At 41.2% G+C, this 19,684-nt stretch overlaps 1 protein-coding gene across 1 annotated transcript in view; it reads left to right on the plus strand.

The window, feature by feature from the left end:
- Positions 1-19,684, plus strand: part of CDC73 (cell division cycle 73) — a 108,928-nt gene that overhangs the window by 23,560 nt on the left and 65,684 nt on the right. Inside the window, exons 8-10 of the mRNA XM_077332687.1 lie at positions 1,587-1,685; positions 4,535-4,613; positions 19,295-19,359. Coding sequence (XP_077188802.1) covers positions 1,587-1,685; positions 4,535-4,613; positions 19,295-19,359 — 243 coding nt within the window. The remainder of the gene's footprint in view (positions 1-1,586; positions 1,686-4,534; positions 4,614-19,294; positions 19,360-19,684) is intronic.

A 19,684-nucleotide genomic window follows, 5' to 3' on the forward strand; every position in this document is an offset into this window, starting at 1 on the left:
TAAATGCAGATCTTTACATTTGTCACTATTGAATTTCATTTTATTCAGTGCATCCCAGTTCTTGAGCCTATCAAGATCATCCTGTATTCTGACTCTGTCTTCTGTTGTGTTTGCTACCCCTCCCAGTTTAATATTGTCTGCAAATTTAATAAGTACCTCCTCTAATCCTTCTTACTAGCCTGCCTTTTCTAACACACTTCCTGCAATCATTGATTATTTGTTTATACTTATCCTTGGTAATAAGGCCTTCCTTCTATTTCCTAAATGACTTTTTTTTAATTCCTTAAATCATTTGACAACTGCTTATGGAGCCACCTTGGCTTCTTTAGGCTCTTCCATCTTTTCTTTTCAAGGGAATTGTTTGTGATTGAGCCTTCATTATTTCACTTTTAAGAAACTCCCAGCCCTCTTGGACTCCCATCTCTTTAAGTCTTTCTGACCATGGGACTCAACCCAACATACCTTTAAATCTGTTAAATTTTCTTTCCTGAAGTCCAGTCTATACATCCTAATCCAGATCCTTATCTGCTGTATTACATCAGCTCTCAATTCAATTGGCTGAGGTGTACATTCCTATTGATAGGGTTTGACACACTTGTTTGCAATTTCGGATACACATTACTCAATTTTAAACTGTTTTATTTACAAAGAAAGCCAATTACTTTCATCAAGCTTCTGAAAAGGATAAATATTTGGAACTGAAGTCCAGATGCTGCCTGAATGGCATGCCAGTCATACAGGAAGGGTGGGTTCAGTCATCATCAGACATTGTCATTAGATGCCAAGTGGGCAGAAATTATTTTTTGCGTCAATTCATATGACAGATATACCTTAGAAATAACAAAATTCTCTTTCATGGCTTATAGGCAATGCATAAAATAAATAAATAGATTGTTCAGTGAAGTCATTTGCCCATTGGAAGAAAAATATTATCACAGTCGGAAAAATAGTTGAGCATGTGGAGGATTGAACTTTTCAATTGTCAGTTCATTCAAAATACCAACTGACATCAAGTTGAAGGCTAGTAATTTATCAATGACTGTGATTGTTAAGCCTTGAAGCTTTTTTTCCTTGGTGGCTTTGTAAGTAAAGACAGGCTATAATATATGACATCATGTGTATGTCTTGCTGTATCATTGGAGAGGTTTCGATGTGTAAAAGATCTTCCGCAACATTGAATTAGTGTTGCCACTGTGTGATACAATCATCCTGGGAAGGCATAAGTTCCATGGGTTCTTAGATGATTGTTCTTAGATGATGGGTTGGATGGGAGCTGCAAGTGATCAGAAATCTTGAAAGACTAGGTAATTATTATTCCTTGCTGTGTAAATGGTAGAGGGCAGAGGGCAGCCTCACAACTTCAGGGATCCATCACATACATGACTAATTACAGTCTCAAAACTGTCTTCCAGCTATACTTTGCACTGCTGCAAAATTGTCGCTTTGTTTTCTAATTTATGTCTCACAGTTCCCTGCCAAGTAGTGCTATCCAAAGCATTGTTCAACATAGAGAACTGTGTAAACCATAACTGAGAATGTATTTATATCATAGAAATGAATAAAAGTGAACCATTTTTGTCTTTTAGAACTTTGCCAAGAACATTTTTGCAATTCTTCAATCAGTCAAAGCCAGAGAAGAAGGCCGTGCACCTGAACAGAGACCAGCACCAAATACTGCACCAGTGGTAAGGCTAGCACTGCACTTAAGATTTAAATTATCTTGATTTTAATAAATCGGTGACAAGCTGACTCTAACTAGGTATGTGGAACACATATCTACTCCTTGTCCCCCCCCTCCCTGACACACACAAACAAACTCTTCCCCCTCCCCCTTGCCATCGCCCCCATTACCTCTCACTTGCCTGACCCCTTCCCTGCTTTTTCCTTCTTCCCTCCCCCCAGACTTCCTTCTCCCTCCCACCTCCCCCTCCTTACCCTTGCGGCAACGCTGGCCTGGCTGCATGTCCCAAGGTCTCAGGTGGGGCCACGCTGGCTCGGCCACTGCCTGAGCCTTGAGCAGTTGCAGCACTGACCAGCCTCCTCCCAGGTTGCCCCAGAGCTGCCCCAGCCTCTTCCGGCTTGCTTTCTGGGGCCAGGACTACAGATGTCATGGCCATTCCCATTTCCATCCCAGGGAGGGAGCTAGAAGATGTATTCCACATCAAAAACTAAAAGAAGCATGGTTGCTTTTTAAAATTTGTTGTTTTTTTTAAAAGAAAGGAGCTTTCCGCACCAGGTTGTGATGGGTGGCCTCTAGTTCTGCCCTCCTTGCATCTCCTTGTAAATACCTGCCTACAAGGGGAGTAGGCAAATACTGAACAGCAATAGCCAAAGAGATAAGCCAATAGGCTGAGATTCTTAAGAAGGAGTTCCAAATAAAACAATTACTTCTACCCAACAGAAACACTGTCAGTTCAGTCAAGCTGCAGGTTTGAAATCATAACCATTTTAAAGCAGAGTTCTGCTCCTTGCTGTAAAAAACTGATAGCTGGTTATATTCCTTTTCTTATCCACCAAAGTGTCCTATCCACTAAAGAGACACTAAACTAAAAATTTTGTGTTGTAAAAGGAAGGTGCTGGTTTGAATAACTGAAGGGGAAGGGAAAACATGGGAAGTATTCTACCATTCCAGGCTTAATTTGTAATAACCCATATATAATATAGCTCAATAAAATCAGAGTCCAGTAGCACGTTTAAGACCAACAAAGATTTATTAAAGGCGTGAGCTTTCGAGTGCAAGCACTCTTCGTCAGACTAAGAACTGACCATCATAACAGTTGGAATATATAAGCAAAAGTTAATCCTGTTACATTAGTAAACTGTGTCACAGCATCCACACACAGCCACATGATAATTCCCTGCCAAACCAGCCAATCAGACCCCTCAAATCCATTTGTAGTTCACAAAGACATATCAGAAATAAAACTGTCAAAGCCAGTGATCGAAAGCTCACGCCTTGAATAAATCTTTGTTGGTCTTAAACGTGCTACTGGACTCTGATTTTATTGTGCTACTTCAGACCAACACGGCTACTCATTTGAATAATATAGCTCAGTTATATGTTAACAGTCTCTTACAGACTAGAGGCAACGCACACAATAGCTAAGATCAAGTTGGTCTCTGCTACTGGACAGTGTGAGGGGGCAGGCTCACAGAGCACCTGGGTGTCAAATAAGTGTTTTCTTTTTTATGTGAAATAGATATCATTAATATTGTTTTCTTTGTATCTTGTGGTGATGGAGCTTGAATGCACAAATTACATTGATATTAAAATGCATCGTTTGGGAAAATACACTTAAGTATTTGGATAGAATACATACTGATGTTGATTGGTGTTATAATAAATGGAGCTTACAGACCAACAGGACACAAATGTTAAAATACACAAGTGACCAAAGTACTAAAATTCCAGAATTAACATAGGAAGAATTCAAACCAGTGGATTAGATACTGAGTTGAATAGCATTTCTGCTGGTGGGATGACATTTCCACTGGTACAGGAAGAAAAGGTGATTTCTGCTAATACTCCCCTTCCCACTATAGACCCCAGCTTTGCCATTCCACTTTCTTCCTGGGAGTCATATGATCTGCAGGAGCACCGTTTTTCTGGTCCCAGAAAGCTACGGAGTAGGGGAAGTTGCCTTCATCTAGTGTTTGATATGGTCACACTACTTAAGTTCCAGGCCTGTGTTCTAATGCTCCTGTTAACAACAGGTTTATAATAATACAAAAGGTTTATAATAATACAAGAGGTTTATAATAATACAAAATAATTTAGACTGCCTGGAATAATGATTCTAATTACTACTTCACAGCTGCCTTGATGTTAACAATTCATTTGGAGTTCATTGTACAACTGCATTTAATATCAGTCCTTTTAGTGGCAGTGTCTCTGTGAGAGCTAATCCTTGGATGAGGTCATAGTTCTGCGCTTCTCTGCCCGTATTGCAGCATACCCTCAGGCTAATCTTGCCCCTCTTATTCCTTTAGTGCTGCTGTCCTTTTTAAACCTTATTTCTTCCTGAGAACAGTATCATTTCTGTCTCTTCTAGAACTGGTCGGTATTAGAAAAGGGAGAGTGAATGGATTATCAGTTACCTCACACTCCTGTTTTTTTTCCACTTTTTAACTATGGTCCTTAGACTTCTATGTAATAGCAAGACAAGATGAATTTCAGTGTCTTGATGGCTGTTTAACATGAAATGTATAAAGTATGGATGGATGTTTTCAGAGCTGCCATCCTAAATTGTCTGTGAATAAATTGCCCATGCAAAAGATGGATAAAATGGAACATCAAGTTGGCACTGTACAATGTAGTATCTTATTAGAAGGTTATAATTTATCTATTCAGAAGGTGGAAGTAGTATAATGTATATAGCAAATCAAATTTTGAATGAAGTAAATTTTGAATATTATCCTTGGAAATGGTAAGTAATTTTTGTCATTTGTGTTATCAACAGGTGCTTCCATCAGATGTCAAGTGTAAACAGTCATACAGCACAAATTTTATTTGTCTGTGTGTTGTATATTTCAGGACCCCACTTTACGAAACAAGCAGCCTACTCAAGCAGCCTACAACAGATATGATCAGGAAAGGTTTAAAGGAAAGGAGGGTAAGTCTCCCTTCATTAGCCATGTCTTATAATGTTAAGAAGCCTCAATAAATAAAGTTTTGGCTCCACTTAATAACCCAAGAAATTTAGTAAAGAAATAGGGAAAAAAATCCACAATTATTTAACGAATACATTATGTCTTGAAATTCACACACACATATTATGTCTTAATATATTTTCCTTCTGTTACAATTTTCTTCCCTTTCAGTTTATCCTGTGGATAAGCTTCTTATATTTCTTTTCATTTCTGCAACAAGAACCAAATGGGTTTTTTTCATAGCAACGTTTAACTCGCAGTTCCTGTTGTCATGCCGTCTTTGTACTTGCTGACTACTAATAGCATAGAACAACTAGCCAGCTCTGGCAGTCAGCAATGAACAATCAACTTGTCTTTAAGTCAACTGTGTAAAAAAGCTGCATTAATGATGCTTTCCTGTCAACCAAAAGCTCAGTTTACTGGTAAATTACATCTGTAGAATGTCTTCATTAATTGTTGCTTGGAAGATTTGCTTTTTATTGCTCTGTCAAAAAAAGCAACAAAAGCTCAGACAAATCAGTGGTCTGCTTGTCCTTTTAAAGCTGTTTTTGTGCAGTGTGCTGTTTTCCTTGGTTACTGGTAACCTGCACTTGGGATGTTTGCATCTTTCGCAGAAGGATGGAAAATGAAAAGGAAGCATTTCTCAAATAGTCTCCCTGCAAGTCATAAAGAGGCCAATTTTCAAAATTAAGCTGCAAGTATTTATAAAAGAGATCTTCTGATTTTAAGTGCTTTTGTTCCAGTGCTTCTGTTAATCCTAACTGCTTTCAAGATGTGGTAACAAGAAAATGACAAGACCAGTGAAGCAGTTTCAGTGACAATTATTCAAAGCCTTAGAAACTTTTTCAAAGAAATTTGTTTATGCTGTAGATCTCCTTTCTTCTTAGTCAAGGCTACCTAGAGCCTCCAATCTTCTCCTTGCCTCAGTAGCCATCCTATAAAATTCATTAAAACTTGTTCTGTAGGGCCTCTGAGGAGGTTGCATAGTAGTTGCATGCATATATGCATATATGTATGAGATCTTTAGGGTCCCATGGACCAAATGAAGAAGGTATGGTCAACTGAACTGTCTGATACTGGTCAAGTATTTTTTAGAACAGTAAGGTTTGCTAAGTATTCTAATTCCTAATACAGTTCTATAACTGTTATTGCGAAACTACAAAATTTACTTTGAAATGTTTATTTAAAACATTAGCTACCTTTCTACCTTATAGCAACTCAAGGGGCCTGTATACATAATGTAAATAATAAAATACATAAAAACCACTAGGTAATTAAAAAAAAACTTATGGTAGGCAAAAGAACTAATCAATTGCCTTCATGAATAAAATTGTCTTCAGCTGCTTTCTAGAGATCAAGAGTAAGGGGCAGGGACACCTTTCCTGAGAGGCTGTTCCATAATCCAGGGGCTGCTACTGAAAAGGTCCTCTGTCTTGTATGCACCAGACAAGGTAGTTTGGTCAGTGGGGCAGTCAACAGGGCCTCTCTCTGTGATATTAGTTTCCAGAAAAAAAGTGATATATCCTACTGTCTTCTGAATATTTTATCCCTTTCTGGATGGAGCTTTTATTTACTACTAGCATTAAGTGCTGGGAGAAATGCATATCAGGTATTGTTAGTAGAGTATGGTGCTTGTAACTGCAATTCAGGAGGATGTCATGTATGTTAAAAACCAATGGGTACAATACCATGATTTTCATAATCGATATTTGGAATGTTTCTAAAACATGCCATCAGTCTTTTCCTATGAGATTTAGATCTGCCTGGAGAGACTTTGCACCTTGCACACTTTCTAACACTGGTATGTGCTAAGGTGTTGGGGTGAGTTTAAGTGTGAAGATGCATACCTCTAATTGTTTGACTTGCTAGTAGCTCTGATTCTGGGTTATGCTGGAGCTTTAATTTCAGAAGTAGAAAATATAATGTTTTGAAAAGAACAATAAATTAGTATGTTGTTCCAGTTATACTATCCTGCCCACTTATTTAAACTTTCATCATTAGGGATGTTGCCTATTCAGGATCTCTGTGACTTGATAAAGGGATTGAAGCTGAAACTTAGCCTGAAACTGAGCTACTAGGAGCTACTATGGAGTGTGAGAGTTTAGGCTTCTAAACTCTCTCAGGCATAGAAAACTATAAAGATGTACAGCGTTAGCTCTTGTGATTGGCCAGTACTATAAAGTCTCTGGATTCGTTGGGCTCCACGTGAATACTAAGCATCACTTACTGCCCACAATTATCATCTCAGTAGCTTCTGGTTGGTGGTTACTTTGAGTTCCTATCACCAGGAAGTTACTATAAAACACAAGTATGCTGCCCTATCTGGCCACACCCAGGGGCAGCTGTGCAGGAGGTGCCTGGGCTGCCAAGCTTAGCCAGAGTCCACACCAGAGCAAGGTCAAAGTCCAGTCCGAGTCGTTAGGTATCAAAGCAAGTTAAGGGTGAGGCAAAGAGTAGTCAAGAGAACTCCAAGGTCAGAGTCCAGATAAACATATATTCAACAAAGCCAGTCCAATTACCAGGTGCGTAGTCAAAAGCCGTTTGCCAGAAGTCAAGGGAAGGCGATAGAAGTCAGGAATTTGCAGAGCTGGACGGGAGGGTTTCTGCGTAGATTGCACCCAAGCCGAAGAGCTGCTGCTGTCTTGCCTAAAAGCAGCCCAGCTAATTGGCTGCACCTGGAGAAGGACTCACTCATTCTCCCCAGGAGCTATTCCAGCTGGGCCCCATCTGCTCTGACAGCGTGCCTTCAGTCTTTGGCTTCTCTAGGGTTCAGCAAATACTACTTTTGCGTCCTTCAGGCAAGCTGTCAGGGCTGGAGTGCATTTGCAGCTGCTCCAAAGATGCCTTTTGGGAAGAGCCTGGTTGACTTGTGCTGTTTCCCCTGCTGCACATTCAGAGGCCCCTCTCTCTTCTGCCAGAGCTGGCTCAGCAGCAGGCCCTAGTTGCTGTGGCAACTCCTCGGAGATGGGAGGTGGCAGCAGGGGCATGACAACAAGCTCCAGGTCTGGATTTTGAACATGGCTTGGTATGACTTTTGTCATGAGCTGGTGAACTATAAAGTGTCCAGTATCAAAACCCACAGGAAAGCCCTCTCGCCGGCTCTGTGAGGCAGCGAGAGGGCTTTACAGCCCAAAGGGAAGGGAATCCTTCCCCACTCCACGGCTACTTCCTTTTGGCTCCCAAAGCCCTCTCGCCACCTCTCCGAGCTTTGGGGACCAAAGGGAAGCTGCTTTGGAGCGGGGGGGAAGGGAAGGGAATCCCTTCCGCCCAGCAGCCGCTTCCCTCTCCGAGGTGGCGACAGGACTTTGTGGCCCAAAGGGAAGTAAATTCCCTTCCCCCTCTCTCCGGCCACTTCCCTTTGGCCACCCTTCCCCTGCCGCCCCCCACCCCCAGGGCACTTACATGTGTTCTGGGGAGCATTCAGTGGCAATCTTCAGAAATGGCATCAGAGAGCCCCTGGCCAGCTGGGTGGGTATGGCCGGTCTGAGGCAGGGCCCACTCTCCACCCAATTAGGCCTTAGTTCGTTATTACTAACAGCGAGCCCACTGTTACAGATGTGTAGATCACAAGTACATACGTTAAATCCTGATACCACATTGGCAATAGGGGAAAGGATAGTTTCACATTCATCCATCCAAGACTAAATATGCCCTGTGTTTCATACCAGCTTCTTTGTTTTCGGGAAAAACCTTAATAGGTATTTTCCCCCAAGATTTTCTGATGCACTAAGTAGAGTGCAATTTAAGTTAGCATGTTTTTTTTAAACTTAGGTTTAGTAAACTAAAATTTACGTTCCAATAGAAACAAATATTTGAGGTGAAATATTTGACTGGCAAACAAACCCAGTGTGATTTAAATATTATATTCAAACAGAAATTAAAGCTTTCATCAGAAATTATTTTTATTGGATTAGTCTAAAACCTTGAAAGACAATCTAGTATGCATTTTTCTTACATGGTTTCAATTTAAGGGGAACCTTTCCATGGAAATCACTGAAGCACCACTCTGTAGCATCACTTATATTACTTGCTTGAAAAACAGAAGCGTTTGTTTTGTCTTGATTATATGTCAACTGATTTTGTCCTTTTGGAATAAAAGCTAGATTTCTGTGCTTGTCATTGCATCTACAGCTATGTGTAGCTATGAGCCCTAGCTTGCTGGTCGTATACCGGCATGAACTATGAGAGTGGACTGCTCATAATAAATGGGCAGCAATTGGTCAGCAAGTTGCGAATTGCCCTCCTCTGCTGTACATTGTATCTGGTACCCCAGCACTCCCTTGAGTAATGGCTAACTATTATAATGAATACTGTATGGTTTAGGCTACTTCATGCTTTTCAAGCTGAAAAATATATGTTTTCTAGAAGGGTTGTTCTGTTAGGTTTTTCCCTGTAGATAGAAAAAAAATAATAAAGGTATGGTTACAGAGTGTGTTCCCCCTCATCTGGTAATAGCTTTGTTAAAAGGAAATATTCACATCCTTTCTAAAGTGATTTCGTGTCCTCAAAGATTATGAGAAGAGAGTTGTGGCTTCATATCTCGTGAATAAAAAGCCCTTGGGGTTTAACAGAGCATGGTAATAAACATTGGCAAACCTTTAAGCAGAATATATCAGCCTTTGACAAAGTGCAAGCAATTTTTTGGAAATGGTTACTGTCTGATAAAAATAATTCTCACTCAGTGACACACCAAACATTCAAGTGGAAAATGGGATTAAGCTGCAAAAACAGTAAAGACCTATAACTATCATCCCCAGATATCTGTTGCCCTCAGCCTTTTTTCCTCACTTCAAAATCTTCTTAGTGTTATCCAAGTCTTGTAGCATTTGCTGCAGTCTTAAATTTTTGCAATGATTCTTTCCCACTTCAGACATATTTATGCAGTTTGTGTTTTTTTAAAAAAAAGGACTTCAGAATTCAAGCTGATTTGAATATTCATCTATATTTTTATTGAATTATTCATTTTATAGTTTGTCATGTAGTGAAGCTCAAAAGTGAGACATCTCAATGAATACTAAAAGCAACGAGCAGAAAAAGAAAGAAGGAGGCGGGTCCCTGACAGGTTGTAGAACTAGCAGTTAAATACCATCCTGATAGTACTTGATTAAAAGTTTGCATGTGGTAACTGGGTTAGCAGGATATATTGGAAAATCCACAGCATACAAATAGAAACAATTTGTAAAATGTCATGATTTTCTAAGGAGTTGGATTCTGCCTAACATTTCTGCAAATTGGGAGGAGAATGGAGAGGCATTTTTGAGCTGTATCCGCAGGAGGAGAAGGAGAAAGTTGCAGTCTCCCAATCTAAATTTTTCCCTTCAACAGTAATTTTTACCAAGCCATCACTTCATAGCCATAATGTTTAAGACAGTGTAGCTAAGGATAAAAGCAATGGTTTGGATCTGGACAAATTTTCTAATGTCAAAATGGAACTTTCCTGCCTCCCCCTTCCACTGTAGCCCATTCACATCAGTGAAATGCTGCTCCTGGGGAATAGGGAACCCTGAGGAACGACTTGGAGAGAGGATCTGCTTTGGAAACAACAGATTTAGTCAGAATCCAACCCAGTGAACACATCACAACTTGCTTGTGTGTAGGGTGAAAGAAAGATCTGTGATTCTGAACAAAGTCCTTGTGAGTATATGCATGTAGCGTTTAGCACATCTGCCAGGTGGAAACTGTATGTTGCTGTCACTGGATATACATCCCTTAAAGGAATGAAAGGCACCTATCACCTTAAAATAAACATTCTGGTAGGAAATAACATTGGGGGAGGAAGGGAGCTAAATCTGCTCTCGTGTTGACCTCAGTCATTAAGCATTACACTGGCTGTTATCTTGATAGTTGTATTCTGCGCTGCCTTTCTTGGTTCTGCTAGAACAGTGGTTCTCAACCTGGGGGTTGGGACACCTTTGGGAGTTAAATGATCCTTTCACAGGGGTTGCAGCAGGACAAGCAGCTTGGCCAGGGGGCTGCCATCTATACACCAGCCTTGCAGGTTAGATCGAGAGCATGGTGGGACAAGAGGCAGAACTGAACTGAGAAACCTCAGAAAAAAAACAATTTATATACAATCATGAACAATTGATCTTCCCGCCATTGGTCAGTTTCGGTTTAATTTCTGTGAAAAAACACATAGCTACTATCTCAGTGATGGCGAACCTTTTAGAGGCCAAGTGCCCAAATTGCAACTCAAAATCCACTTATTTATCTCAAAGTGCCAACATGGAAATTTTACCTTACTGCCCTTCTTTTGCCCCCCCCTCCCTTTGTGACCCTTTCCCCCTCTTTTTCTACTCATTTTGCCCCTTTGTTGTTGGGCGCTGAGTGCTGCCTCTAGCACGCATGCCACCACTGTACTATATCAATTCCCTCTCACCTATTACTGGACAATGAGAATGCTTGGAGTTGCTTGTCGCTCAACGTCTCTCTTTCAGTGTGGAATTTTAACCCCTCAATTATTGTTTCTATTACTTCAGCACTTGTAACCTTACTGTTTTAGTGCTATCAATCACAGGTAGCAATTACATTTTCGTGTCATGAAGATATTCTTGAATATTTGCAAGCATTCCAATTTCTTAGGAGAAATTGAAGGATTAGATTAGCTGGGGGGGAAAGCCCACAAACTAGACCTAGAGACTGGGGTGCTAGTACAGACAATCAGGACAAAGGCTCATAAATAAGGATAGATTCAAATGGGTAGCCGTGTTGGTCTGAAGTAGCACAATAAAATCAGAGTCCAGTAGCACCTTTAAGACCAACAAAGATTTATTCAGGGCGTGAGCTTTCGAGTGCAAGCACTCTTCGTCAGTCTGAAGAGTGCAAGCTCAGATCTTGAATAAATCTTTGTTGGTCTTAAAGGTGCTACTGGACTCGGATTTTATTGCTCATAAATAAGAACATGGAATGAGGCCACATTGGTTGCTTCCCTGTTTCAAGACATTTCCTTCTTATAAAGGATATTACTACATAAAATTTTGAGCAACTGTCACTTCCATATAAAACCTGAGAGGAGAAATAATGAGAGAAACTGGTTTGGTATGGGAGAATTGTGTGATTATAATCCTTGTTTATCTGCATGACTCAGAATCAGCCTGCCTCATTGCTTAATTTGTATTCATAGAGGCGCACTGAAAGTACAGCTAAATGAAAAAGCAAATTGCAGATATATGCAACACATTGATTATATATGCGCACAGTAATCTCATTACTGTAAAAACAAATAGACTGAGCTCTAATGAAATTGATAAAAGCTCTTTTTAAATATAGTATGCAACTCTTTTGAATCATGTTTTAAACAAATGCTTCCTTCCCTTTGCCCCATTTCTAGACAAGGAGAATGCCTTGTGGTATTGAAAGGGTAAGTCCACTGGGATCTTCTCCAGTAAAAAAAACATTGCTCTTGTGCTACTCTCATTCACATTGAAAGGGTTTGTGTCCAAATTCTTCAAATTGGTTTGGTGCCTCTAAGCTCAACCACATTACCAGTAGAACAGCAGGTGCTTGTAGATGTTAAATAATGTGAGCATGGCAGAGGGAGTGGGGAAAAGAAGTTTGAAAATGGCAAGAATCCCACTGTTATTCAACACACAAAAGGCTGGAAGTATAAATGTTGGTTGACGGGGCTTCTTTTTTATTCTGTGACAAGTTTCCAGTGTGCAAAATAATTTGCTTTAACAGTTCTGTTAGTAAATCCTTGCTTCAGTTCTCGGTTTTTAAAAAGGCAATTAAGACATAATGGCTTGGAATCTAAACTATCTGAATAGAACGATTTGGGGCCTTACCTTTCCCACTGCAATCCCCTGTGCCCTTAAAGCCATTCCCGAGGGCTGGGAAATCCCTGAACACATGGGTGTGCCGTGCAAGAGGCAGCAGGAGATAGAATTCCTGCTACTTCATTTGTCTTTCTGCTGATGCTCTTGGCTGCATCGTATATAATTCCTCAGTGCCCCTTGGGCCCCTAGAAATGACTTTTGGGGAGGCTCTTTGTTATACCTTAGCCCTGTGAATAGAGTTAATTGGGACTTTGATTGTCAAGGCTGAGATGAGGGTTGCATCTAGTTCTTAACTGGCTTTTAACCCCACATTTTCCAGAAGACAACATTGGTCCAGGCCATGATTTTGGGATTGTCTGAACTTTCTTCATCCTTGAGAACCAGCAACTACTGTAGTGGCTTCTTGTTTCTTGATGATTTTTATCTATTTGTTTACCACTAGGATTATGTATTTTGATCCTTGAAAATAAAGCTATAATGCTAGAATGGCTCTTTTGTTCATGTAGCCTTGGTCCAGCAGAAATGTTAGCCACTCGGTCAAGCCAAAAGGACCTGACTGGAATTGGCGAGCATCTGAAAAAAAAGTCCACTCAGATCAACATGTCGAGGTGACTTCAAGATTTAAGTTGACCTAAGTATCTGCATTAGTATGAATAGGCAGTGTTGATGATAGCTTTTGTTTTCCCTGTGCATTTCTAGTTTACCCGATTGTCACCTTTGGTCTCCGTTTTATGACCATCTGAAAGAAATGCATTGTTTAACAGGGGTTATTACGCCTTTCATTCTTTCCTTTCAGCTTGTTGCCAAGTACTTAGCTGTAAATAATGCCTCTTATTGTATGAAAGAACTAAGTGCTGGATTTAACAACAATTCTATAGAAGGCTTAGATTGTGAATGACTAGAAGGTGTTCATCACATCAGAAAATCGGTCTTTGTTTGTTCATAACTGGTGGCTAGGCTTGCAATTTGGCGGTAATTTTACAATGCGGGAACCATTCAGCATCAATGCAGACTTGGTTTAGCCTGGATTCAAATGAGTAGCCATGTTGTTCTGAAGTAGCACAATAAAATCAGAGTCCAGTAGCACCTTTAAGACCAACAAAGATTTATTCAAGGTGTGCGATTTTGAGTGCAAGCACCCTTCGTCAGACTATGAACTGGCCATCATTTCATAGTCTGAGGAAGAATGCTTGCAATCGAAAGCTCACGCCTTGAATAAATCTTTGTTGGTCTTAAAGGTGCTATTGCTTTAGCCTGGTTGGCAGAAGAAACAATGACAACATCAGGGGTTCCGACTGCGGCATATGTTGGCTTTGCCTTCTTGATAGGAAGATGGGGGACCAGAGAGAAAAATAAGTATTAGCAATGGGCTTGGAAGGAGCAGGCAAAAATGGTCACTCAGGTTCTTGGCAGTTTGTCTCCTACTCTAGTAAATTACACAGATAATTAACAGTAGACACAAATGAGTCAATATGTAGGTCACTGTATCTTACTTTATTTTCATATGGATGATTTGGGGCTGTTCAAGGCAGCCCATACCTCTTTCCTTCAGCGTGTTTTTTGACTTATCATCATCAACCCTATCTTTGAATATTTGTGAATACTGACTTCAGAAGCAGAGGCAGGGAATATGGGTAACCAGCTTTCCTCTGCAAAGCAGCTTCCTTCTTCTGCTTAATCTTCTTTCATAGAATCATAGAATAATAGAGTTGGGAGGGTCCTCATGGGCCATCTAGTCCAACCCCCTGCACTATGCAGGACACTCACAACCCTATTGCTCATCCACTGCAACCTGCCACCCCCTTAAGCCTTCACAGAATCAGCCTCTCTGTAAGATGACTATCCAGTCTCTGTTTAAAAATTTCCAAAGATAGAGAAACCACCAACTCCCGAAGCCTGTTCCACTGAGAAACTGCTCTAACTGTCAGGAACTTCTTCCGGATGTTGAGATGGGATTTCTTTTGAATTAATTTCATCCCATTCATTCTGGTCTATCCCTCCGGGGCAAGAGAGAACAACTCTGCTCCATCTTCAATATGGCAGCCTTTTAAATACTTGAAGATGGTTATCAAATCCCCTCTCAGTCATCTCGTCTCCAGGCTAAATGCATTTGGGGCAGTATCTTGCTGCTCTCCTGAGCTAATATGTGTTGAGATGGTTTTTGCAGGTTTGTTATTGTTAGGTGCGAAGTCGTGTCCGACCCCATGGACAATGATCCTCCAGGCCTTCCTGTCCTCTACCATTCCCCGGAGTCCATTTAAGTTTTGCAGATTATTGAATATTAAATGACTCAAGAATTCTAAGAAGTCCTTTACTGATCTTGCCTTCCAAGTACAGCATCCTTACTCCAACTGCATTTCTGCATGAATATTTTGGTGCTGGGTCGAGGACCCAAGATAGATAATGCTGAAGGTCACATATGTTCATAGAGCAAGTTTATTTTAACAGTTGCATTGGATGGGGTAACATTGTTATATCATGGAGAGCGCTACAAGCCAGAAGCATCCCTGCACAGACTAAAGAGCCTGTTGATGCGGGTGAAGGAGGAGAGTGCAAAAGGTGGCTTGAAACTCAATATCATGGCATCCGGCTCTCTCAATTCCTGGCAAATAGATGGGGAAGAAATTGAGATAGTGACAGATTTTATTTTCCTGGGCTCCAAGATCACTGCAGATGGGAGAAATTAAAAGACGCTTGCTCCTGGGGAGGAAAGCTATGGCAACTCTAGACAGCATCTTAAAAAGCAGAGACGTCACCCTGCGAACAAAAATGCGTATAGTCAAGGCCCAGTTGCAATGTATGGCTGCGAAAGTTGGACCACAAGGAAGGTTGAGCGGCAAAGAATTGAGGCTTTTGAACTCTGGTGCTGGAGAAGACTCTTGCGAGACCCTTGGACTGCAAGGCGAACAGACCGGTCAGTCCTAGAGGAGATCAGCCGTGACTGCTCCTTAGAAGGCCAGATCCTGAAGATGAAACTCAAATACTTTGGCCACCTCATGAGAAGGAAGGACTCCCTGGAGAAGAGCCTAATGCTGGGAGCGATCGAGGGCAAAAGAAGAAGGGGACGACAGAATGAGGTGGCTGGATGGAGTCACTGAAGCAGTAGGTACAAACTTAAATGGACTCTGAGGAATGGTAGAGGACAGGAAGGCCTGGAGGATCATTGTCCATGGGGTCGTGATGGGTCGGACACGACTTCGCACCCAACAACAACAACATATCTTATTTTAGCTACCACCATACAGCTTAGGCAAGCTTTGAATTGTTAAAATTGCTTGGAAGTCACAATTATGTTGGTTTTGCAGATTATTGGGTGAAGTTGGTAGCAGTTGACCACATGTGAGAATTCTTTTATTCATCTACTCACATAACTGAGATCACATATAAACATTCATGAACAAATATTATGTTCATGCTTTGGAGACGCTGTTGTTCCTAAGACCATTCATTCGAAACTAACAGGATATGGTATCTGATTGAAATAACATGTAGAAAAAGACAGTGGTTTTTAGAAGCTCTTTTTATACTCTCTGCTGATAATGACATAGAAAGAAAAAGTACACGGCATTGAAAGTCTTCTATTTCCCATACTCTGAATGAGCTTAGTGAGTGACTGAAAGAAATAGCCATAGCCTATGCCAGTGCTCCCCAACTTTTTTATCACTGGAGACCGGTCAATGCTTGACAATTTTACTGAGGCCCTGCTCCACTTGCTTTCCTGCAGGTGCCCCTGACTTCTCGCTGCCTGCTGGGGGGCGCTGCCAGCAGCAGCTGTGCAGTGCCACGCCAAGGGGGAGCCCCAGCCACGGTGGCCGCTGGAGAGCACCATAGGTGAGCCAACGGCAGAGTGGCGGGGCAGCCCCTGAGGCAGCAGCCGGGGAGGAGGAGCCGCGGACCAGTACCAACTGATCCATGGACCGGTCCCGGTCCCTGGACCGGGGGTTGGGGACTGCTGGCCTATACCATAGCAGTTCACTAAGTTACAGCCACAGTATTGCACAGTTTCACTTGAGCATGGATTGACCTTTAAATGGAACATAGCTTTCTTGTCCTCTAGGAGTGTACCTTTCTAGTTCTATATCTGTTAATAGGTTGTCCATAGTGTACATCTATCAGCTACTGTAGTGCTTTTAACCATAGTTCAGTTTTACTTGTGGTAAGAAGCAAGTGCAAGGAGAAATTTAAGCAATGAAGTATACAGGGTGATAGAAGAGCACACATTTTCAATTCTCTTAAATTCATGGCCTCTGTCTTTCAGTACTGCAATAGCTATTACAGTAGTGTACCTGTACACACATCTGCATCTGTATTGCAGGGGTAGTAGGATAAATTTCTTATGTCCAACAATAGTACTTAGTCTGAGTTTTGAGGACACAAGCTTGGTGCCAAAATATACCTTCGCAGTGCCTCATGAGTTTGTTTTCTTGAAGCCTTGGGTAGATTCTGTAAATGTTTTTATTAAAACTGCAAATGGTGCTTGAGATAACTCATTTTCTTTTCTGTCCCACTCCTCATTCCTAAAATAAGTGTCTGTCTCTCCCCCCCCCCCACTAAGAAAGGTGTTGGTGATTAACTGCTTGAGGTGAACTAGTCAGGGGTAGTCAACCTGTGGTCCTCCAGATGTTCATGGACTACAATTCCCGTGGGCCCCTGTCACCAAACGCTGGCAGGGGATCATGGGAATTGTAGTCCATGAACATCTGGAGGGCCACAGGTTGACTACCCCTGAACTAGATTACTAACTAAGTGTCTGAGGAAGAGTGCTTGCCCTTGAAAGCTCACGCCTTGAATAAATCTTTCTTGGGCTTAAAGGCGCTACTGGACTCTGATTTCAAGTGTTCCCAGTTAGCTTCAGACCCTGTTAAAGTCTTGGCTTTAACTGTGGTTAATGTTCCTGGTGATGCATTCTCTACCTATAATGAGGCAGTTGGAGAAGACTTTGCAGTGGTAGGTTTGCAATGAAGGATAATGCAGTCCCATGATTAAGAGAGAAGCTGTGGGATTGCAAGTATCATGGTGATTTGCAAGCAGTATGTATATGTTTTGAAGCACTCAGCTTTCCACTGCGCTTAAGATTAGATTTTATTTCTTTAATGTAGACCTAATCCTTTTAAAGGCAACTGTGCGCAACAGTTGCTTCAGGGTAAAGTTAGGAAAGAAGAGGAGTAGATTGCATTGCAAAAACCTCCCAGACACAATTGGTAGATTATCTCAAATAGCTTCTGTACAGCAATTATTGGGGATGCCTATTCCAGTATCACCGCAAACTGTATTCTGGCTGTTGGGGTTAATTGTGAGAATAATGCCAGATAATCAGTTCTAACCTTCCCCCTGATAGGTGCCTGTAAAAGCAGACCTATTTCTGATTTGAACTGATGATGAGTTCCTGCCCTCACACATTAGTATTGATTTTTCCATTTACATTTTAATGCTTGCTAATGTGACTGCAGTTACAGTTGTATTCATTATAACATCTAATCTTTATTTTAAGGCATGCCTAGGTTTGTGGCTTTTTAAATAGCAGTGTTTTTGTTTATAGAGTTGACTGCTTTTAACTATGTGAAAGTGTACTTTAGCTGCACTTCTTAGCATGCGTAATTTTTGAAAAGAAGCCATTAATCGAAGAATAGTTAATTGTGTGAAGCCACCTTTGTCCAGAACTAGACCATCTAGCTCAGTTACTTGCATTTGTGTTCTCATTAGTAATATCTCTTCAATTCGGGGGGTTCCCCAGCTCAAGCACATGAGATTCCTGAACTGGAAATGCTGCTGTCTGATGTCTCCACCATCCAAGTTTTATACCTAATTATAGCTGAGGTGTCACCTTGAGCCTTATCTATTCTGTCATGGGAAGGGTTAGAGTTGTGTGCAGTACTGTTTTGTCATGCTGCCTTCTGTCATGGAATGAGAAGTTGCCTAGAGGCCTCTGCTTCTCCTTGGCAGCCTCTCCTTTAAGAAAGGTGCTTGGCAAGCCAGAAGTTGCTCACACGTAGACAGACAAAACTCTTATACTGGAGAAGGATACTTGTGCTGCCTTCGGCTTACACGTATCCTCCGCGTTGAGGTATGAAAAGTTACTTTACAGATGCAGAAACCTCTGAGGAGAGGTCTTATTTCCAGTGGAAGATGTGCAGGCAGGCAAAGCAGTGTGACTTTCTGTATTTCTCCATTAAGCCCAAATCTGCCTACCTGGCACAAGAATACACTTCAGATATGCCCAGGCACATTTTTCAAAGGTCCGTGCTTTTCTGTCACTGAAGCCAAGACAAGACTAAATGTGTCCAGGACCTAGATAGAGTACAGAACTGGGTATTCTGGGTGAATGTTGCTCTGAGTGCTTCAGGAGAAGAAAAATCTTTACATATTAGAATCATAGAATAATGAAAGGGACTCACATCCCTATCACTCACCTACTGTAACCTGCCACCCCTTTGCCTTCACAGATATTGACAGATCAACAACACTTCCTGTTCAGTTGTATCATTTAAATTCTTGGGGCCTTTTCCATATCTTCCTGTATGCTGGCAAAGATACTGGATGTAGTCAGTTTTCATAATTTATCAGTTACAATTCCAAATAGTACCAGGCCAGTGTATGTAATGAAATTTGAGATACTATTCCATTTGGAAGATTATTAACACCAGAAACATAATTGTCACCTAAATCAGCTTTCCTTATATTAAGAAAGTCCATTTCTTGCTTGTATCTGAGGAAAGGCTCTTGAAAGTTGACAGTCTTGTTTGTCTTTAAAGTGCTGTTGGACTCAAATGTTATTTTCCTTATGAGTGGTTCACACTGATGCAGTTTTGTTTAATGTTTCTTGACTGCCTTGTGACTATTGGCTTACAATTTTTTTCCCCACTCCACAGAGACGGAAGGTTTTAAGATTGACACCATGGGAACTTACCACGGAATGACTCTGAAGTCTGTAACGGTAAGCTGGAAAAATATTTTCTGGGACTCTGGGAAGTTTTGGCTGGTCCCCCCCTCCCCTCAATTTGCTTTGACTTGCCTAGCCTGAAAAGAATCTGTTGTGTGGGTATGATAGCGAAAAGCCATTATCACCTGGGGAATGAAGCAAAGCTGGTTTATAGCCAAAGTGTTGATGGTTTCTAGTTCTTTTAATGTAGAATTGATACCCGGTTGATTTTGCTTTATGCCGTGTCTGTTTGCAAGGCTTCAAGCCTAGTTTAAGGAGGAGGAGCATCCCATGTAATTGACATGATTGTTTAATTTTAATGCATAGAGCTATTCATGCA

This window comes from Paroedura picta, chromosome 4 (assembly GCF_049243985.1).
Source record: "Paroedura picta isolate Pp20150507F chromosome 4, Ppicta_v3.0, whole genome shotgun sequence".
Lineage (NCBI taxonomy): Eukaryota > Metazoa > Chordata > Lepidosauria > Squamata > Gekkonidae > Paroedura > Paroedura picta.